This window comes from Impatiens glandulifera, chromosome 1 (assembly GCF_907164915.1).
Source record: "Impatiens glandulifera chromosome 1, dImpGla2.1, whole genome shotgun sequence".
NCBI lineage: Eukaryota > Viridiplantae > Streptophyta > Magnoliopsida > Ericales > Balsaminaceae > Impatiens > Impatiens glandulifera.
In genome coordinates, this window is record NC_061862.1 from 153,369,922 (window position 1) to 153,376,435 (window position 6,514).

At 28.7% G+C, this 6,514-nt stretch overlaps 2 protein-coding genes across 3 annotated transcripts; both read right to left on the reverse strand.

Annotated features, from left to right (window-relative positions):
- Positions 1–856: 856 nt before the first annotated feature.
- LOC124916014 (protein NETWORKED 3A-like) lies at positions 857–2,052 on the reverse strand. The gene is made up of 3 exons (XM_047456754.1): positions 1,900–2,052; positions 1,598–1,728; positions 857–1,516 (listed from the first exon to the last, which is right to left on the reverse strand). Exons 2-3 carry the CDS (start codon positions 1,722–1,724, stop codon positions 963–965), a joined length of 681 nt encoding a protein of 226 aa, XP_047312710.1. The 5' UTR covers positions 1,725–1,728; positions 1,900–2,052; the 3' UTR covers positions 857–962.
- A 1,027-nt stretch (positions 2,053–3,079) lies between these two features.
- Positions 3,080–4,177, reverse strand: LOC124916024 (myosin heavy chain IB-like). Of its 2 annotated transcripts, XM_047456767.1 has the most exons (3): positions 3,956–4,177; positions 3,834–3,910; positions 3,080–3,390 (listed from the first exon to the last, which is right to left on the reverse strand). In XM_047456767.1, exons 1-3 carry the CDS (start codon positions 4,085–4,087, stop codon positions 3,285–3,287), a joined length of 315 nt encoding a protein of 104 aa, XP_047312723.1. In that variant the 5' UTR covers positions 4,088–4,177; the 3' UTR covers positions 3,080–3,284. The 2 variants fall into 2 exon arrangements, with proteins under 2 accessions (XP_047312723.1, XP_047312718.1); XM_047456762.1 differs by having other exon boundaries at positions 3,834–4,177.
- Between the last annotated feature and the right edge of the window lie 2,337 nt (positions 4,178–6,514).

A 6,514-nucleotide genomic window follows, 5' to 3' on the forward strand; every position in this document is an offset into this window, starting at 1 on the left:
GATTCTTAATTCAATATAAAAACAGTTCATTAATTTATAGTTGAGAAATGAGTGGAATTGACGTGGCCGATTTAATTTTTGAAAAAATAATAAGTTTTTTTTTTTTTTTCTTTCTCCTCGTCCTTTATTATTTTCCACTAGTGATGGATGTGTTCGCACATTATTCTTATCTTAACACTCATAAATAGTTAACTAAAGTTTTTGTCATAGTCTGAAATTTAATGAATATAATAAATATTTCATTATTTGAAACTAATTATAAATCGAATAAACTGAATTCTAAGTTTTGAATCTAATAATAATAAAAAACTACTATAATATATTTTGATATTTTTTTTAACAAATGTTCTAATAATAATACGGATTTTTTTTAAGTGTTCGAATTTTCACACTTTATATTTATTATTTTATTGCATATTTAATTTATTTTTAAATTAATTTTAATTTAATTAATTTTTTTTAAGTTAAATATTATTTTACTTACTGATATAAAAATAAATTTACATAATTTATTACAATTTTATTTGTAATAATTTTGTCAATTAATTTTTTTAGTTTAGTAAATTATATATATATTCTCATTTTTCGATTCTTTTCGTTGAGTTTTACCTATAAACAAACTTAATAAATTTAATGATTAAATTAAAACCGATGTTTAACCGCGATCACCGATATGAAATTTTTTTAAACCGAAACCTACCATGTGTAAGAATTTTTCGGTGAAAATACCGACAGAACCAACCACTTGTACCCCAATTTGAAACCACACTAGTCTTCTTCCAATGATATTATCTTTTTGGCATGACTTATAAAGAAGGAAGTTTCATTAAACAATCCCCAAATTCATGCTATAGATTTTGATGTGTTTTCTTCAAATATGGAGTGAGTTAAGTCTCCATTTGTGTATCTGTAATCTGTAATCTGTATGTATGTAAGAAATCTGCTAAAATATTAGTTAGTACCTAAAGATGCAGATTGTTGAAGAAGATGAACTTTCCAAGAACAATATCCTTGATCCTTTTCAACTCACTTAATACCGGTCTTCTTCTTCCTCCCAACGAAGATCTGTTAATGGACACAGCAGCAAGCTTTCTTTTCATCATCATGTTCTCCTCCATCACAGAATCTAAAGCCATTGTTAACTGTCGAATCACCTCTCTTTTCTCTTCATCTTTCTCATTCATCATTCTCTTCTTATCATCCTCTTCTTCCTCAATCTCTTTCATACTTATCTCAGCATCCAAATCTTCTTCTTCTTCATCGTCTAGATCATCATCATAGACCAGTACAGACTCAGTTGATTCCAATGAATAACTATCGTACGATTTGTGTGATGATACGGATTCAGATTTGAGTTTATCGATTTCCTCTGCTAACGATCGATGCGATATATACATATCCTTGATAACACCGATCAATTCTGGCCTCTTCTTATAATAAATCTCCGCTCGTTTCGCAAAAGTATCTCCATCCTCTTCTATTATATTCAGCATCGTCATTGTTGTTTCTTCAAGCTCTGCATATTCATTTTATCTATCTTTAACATCTAGAAATTACTAAAATCATTTTTCGTATCGATTAATAGACTAATTATAACCTGCAAGAGTGTCGTGGAGCCATGGCGATCGTTGTTGCGTACTGTCGTTGTTGTGGCTCTGGAACCACCAAGAGTAAGAAGATGAGTATTTATGCTTGATCTTCTTCATTTGACTCATTTCCTCCATATTTCTGCTTCAAAACTCAACAAATTACAAGAGAATGATTTAATTTCATGAAGATCTGTACATTTTATATCAACAAATTACTAAAGGATGCTTTAATTTCATGATGATCTATATAACTTTTGAGATTTGAATTCACGATTTGTACAGATTTGAAGAGATCGAGATTGAGATTTACCTGAAATAATAACTTCTCTTCAACTCTGTTCTTGAATGTTCAAACTGGAATTAATGGTGGTAGAAAGAAGATAAACTTTTCACTCTCTCTCTTCAAACAGAATCGGTTATTGAGAGAGAGTATTGCTTCAAGTTTCAATTTAAAGCATTTTGAATTTTCAAGCTTCAAACGGCTCGTTTTTGTACCAATAAGAAACTGCCATGTGGACACTAAGTTTATTTTAAACCAGTCAAATTACCAAAGCATCCTCTATCCCCGCCATTCAAAGGGCATTTTAGGAATTTTATCAACTTTGGTGCGGCCGGAGCGTGCAATGCAACGGCTCAATTCAATTTTTTACTTTTCTGTTTAATTTGTTAATTTAAATTTATTTATATTAGGAATAAAATCTGGATTTAAATTATATTTTCTAATTTTTGCTGATTAAGAATTAGTAAACTAATCACCATAGTCAAACTGTTAATTTGAATGTAATAATTGTTGAAAATCATAATTACAAATTTAATTTTTTTTAATTAACAAGGAAGTTCCTAATTAATGGCTTACTCTATGGTCATTTGCTATTTTTTTTATTAAATGAAGTTCGATGATAAAATTAGAATTATCGTAATTTTAGCCGTGTAAGCATTTGAGATTTTCTCAAATGTACAAAAACATGTGTTATCTTAACGTATTATTTTAGTTTTTCTAATTAATTTATCATGTTTTTAAATTAAAATATATATAGAAATGTTTTGGACGTATTTTTTTAAATTGAGTATTGTTGTCGAGATTTATTCATTCTAATTTATTAAAGTTGATTTGGGTGACTAGTAATATAAGAGAAGATTATAGAAATTTTGATTAAAGATAGATTTTGTATTTGTTCTTCAAATAAATTCATAACTATATATCATTGTGTAAGGTCTACTAGTTTAGAACTATTTGTGTTTTAAATTTAGTATTTTTTTTTGGAGAAAAATGCGTTCAAAATTATTGAATGTTGTTTAAATACCTTAAGAAAAAAAATTCATATTTTGTTTGTAGGTAAATTAGTTAAAAAAAAATGAAATTACTATGTTAAAGTAAAATATGCATTTATTTGTTTGTGAAAAGGTTTTAAATGACTATATATTATGGTCATATCCTTATATGACCAATTCAAAGTTGGAATTTTATTTAATAATAAAAAAATCAAATATCAGTTAGACCATAAATTATATATATTCCTAATAATTCATATAGTTTTGGATGAATCTCTCAAAAGTAATAAGGAGAGATTTATTTACCAGAATAACAGTTTGTTTTGGGTAAAATAATACAAGTTATAGATAAAATAAAATCATCAAACCCAATACACTCAGAACAAAAGATAACACACTTCAAGAGTTTAAGGCCCAACAACTTCAGAATGGAGGCCCAGGACCACCAGGCCCGCCAGGACCACCAGGTGGCGGTGGAGGCCCACCAAAACAATCTTGGAACAACCAGCAGCAGCAAATAAAAGACAAGCTGCAATAAGGCAAAAATAAATTAATCTATGTTCGTGTAAATTATCTTATTTTTTATTTTTTGAATTTTATTAAACTAACACCAATTTTCATAAATCATAACCCTGCTTTAATTTCTTAGTGAAAATTGAAATATATAAATAAATTATCTTAATAAGTTCTTATTATATTGTTTGCGGTTATAAATTTTTTATCCAAAACTTTGTTGTTTAAGCTTGAATTTGATGGGTAAATATTCAATAAAATGTAGTTGTAAGTCAAATTAATTGTTTTTTGCTACAATAAATTGGATATTTACAAAATAAAAATATCAATTATGCCTCTATACTATAGATTGAAATATTTGGTGAATATATATATACAATTCACCATGAAATACAAAATATAAAAGATATGCCAATAGAGAAAAATCAAAATTAGGTAAACAAAATGTTATTAGTTTACCAAGAGTTCATCACATTGCATAAACCACCCATGAAGCCAGGGCCTCCGGGTCCGATGCCCCAACCAAAACCACCACCGCCAGGTCCTCCCAGTCCTGGCCCCCAACCAGGACCACCACCGCCAGGTCCTCCCGGCCCTGGCCCCCAACCAGGACCACCACCACCACCACCAGGTCCTCCCGGCCCTCCCCCCCAACCAGGACCACCACCGCCACCACCGCCAGGTCCTCCTCCTCCTGGTCCTCCCGGCCCCATTATATGACAAACAAGCTTGAACTTAGAATATGGTTTGGAATGTTGAGAAGAATAGGTTCTAATGAGTATATATTATGATGGATAGGACTTAATATAAGACAAGGTTGATATTTTTATACATGAGAATGTGAAACTAGAAAAGAATGTTAGCTCCATCTAAATTTCATAAGTTGCATGTGATGTTTAATTATCTACTCATATTAACCTAACTTTCTATTCAAATCCACCATGCTTTCTCAATCCCCCATCCAACAGTCAAACAAACAAACAGTTCATGTTTAATTATTGTGGGCAAAATGACATAAAAAGATCAAATGATGCTCCAAATACATTTAAGAATTACATATATGGGATTAATGAAATTACATGTACATGAATATCTTAACGGTTTGGGAGGTGCCATTTTTTCAATTTTAAAGGGGAGTGGGTGAGTTGGGTATTTAAAATAAGGTATTTACTTAGCATTTTATTATGGTGACCGGAGTTTATTCCTATGGAGAGTCTTAATTGACATATGTTCAAACTAATAGAAAAACTTAATTTAAAGATTAAATTTGAAAACAATTGGATATTTTTATATCATAATTATCTTGAGCTAATTAAAGTGCATGATGATAGTCCAAAAGATTTCCATGATAAATAATAATGTTGCACTCCATTCAAAGCAGCAAACACATCAACAAGGAGTTGGGGAGATGTCACAAATTCCATGCTTAAGTAAAACATATCTCTCATAATTTTTCTTCTTTCTTTACCTTTTCATTATAGATTTTCGATTTTTTTACTTCGAAAGAGATGTCTTATTTTTCATTTCATCAATTCAAATTTGAGTTAGTACTGTGTTATGTTCAATGCAGCATCTTATTTAGTCGGATTAGATTGAATTTTTCATTTTAGACTCTTTTAATCCGAATAATACTCTCAATCGCAAATGATTCGTTTGCTGCTCATACCTCTGATTTTGTTAGTGATCCTTTTTTTAGTTTTGTCCGTCTCTTCTTATCAACAAAAAAAAAAAAGACACAATTATCTAATTTGTAGTGACTTTTATTTTTTTTTAATAATAAGTTATTTGATTCGATTTTTCATATGGAGAATATTCTCATTATTTTTATGTATTTCTTATTATTTATGTCATATATGTAGATAATTAATTATCATTTGGTAAGACATTTTCCGACTGTGTTATGTTCAATGCAGCATCTTATTTAGTCGGATTAGATTGAATTTTTCATTTTAGACTCTTTTAATCCGAATAATACTCTCAATCGCAAATGATTCGTTTGCTGCTCATACCTCTGATTTTGTTAGTGATCCTTTTTTTAGTTTTGTCCGTCTCTTCTTATCAACAAAAAAAAAAAAAGACACAATTATCTAATTTGTAGTGACTTTTATTTTTTTTTAATAATAAGTTATTTGATTCGATTTTTCATATGGAGAATATTCTCATTATTTTTATGTATTTCTTATTATTTATGTCATATATGTAGATAATTAATTATCATTTGGTAAGACATTTTCCGACCTTACTTACCAACATTTAGAATTATTACAAATATAGCTCAGCACATTTAGTATATATTATTCTGACACCGTTTTATTGATTTGTTAGACTTACTCTACTTAACCTTCATCCCTTAAAAACTCAAATGAATTCGTTATTAGAGTGACCCTAACAAATTGCATTATTGTTGAATCTTCTCTTTTAAATATTTTAATTTTGTAAATTATTCATTCAATTTAATATCTAGATCATCAATTGTTTGAAATGATTTTATAGATTTTATTTTGTATTATTTACTAATTAATTTTATATGCGTAACTCTTTGTTGAATTAGAAATAATTTTTTCTTTAAAAAAATTAATATCAACCCCATGTCTGCACAATAATTATTTTATATTAACTAATTAATAAAGAGTAATGATACATATCGGGAATTTGGTGTCATGAATGGTGTCAAAAATTTTATGGCAACCCTTGATTGGATTTGGAAAATTAAATTTCTCTCTTATATAATAAGATTTAACTTCAAACACATGTTGACACATCATTTCTGACATCATTCATGACATCAAATTTACGCTCTATATCATTGCTCTTAATAAAAAGACCCCAATTAATCCAATCTAATCATCAAGTTCATCAAAATTTATGTTTAAAAAAAATCAACTAATTGAAAAAGAACCAAACCGGTTGTGACAATCAACAAGTTAAAAATATATATATACCATGTTTTGTTTATTGGAGCGGAGCAATATTAAATTAAGGGGGTTAGTTATTGGATAAGGATGAAATTGAGAGTATTCATGATCAAAGTAACCAAATATATATAACAAAAATTGTTGATTAGATTGGAATGTTGGGTAGATTGCTTTTTTTCTTCATTATTTTACTTTAGACTTGAAGATTATATATACTTGCCACAA

Coding starts and splice junctions, on each gene's coding strand:
- LOC124916024 (XM_047456762.1), bottom strand. CDS start 4,087: ATGGGGCCGGGAGGACCAGGAGGAGGAGGACCTGGCGGTGGTGGCGGT. Junction 3,391..3,833: donor TGCAATGTGATGAACTCTTG/GTAAACTAATAA, acceptor GCCTTATTGCAG/CTTGTCTTTTATTTGCTGCT.
- LOC124916014 (XM_047456754.1), bottom strand. CDS start 1,724: ATGGAGGAAATGAGTCAAATGAAGAAGATCAAGCATAAATACTCATCT. Junction 1,517..1,597: donor GCTCCACGACACTCTTGCAG/GTTATAATTAGT, acceptor ATGAATATGCAG/AGCTTGAAGAAACAACAATG.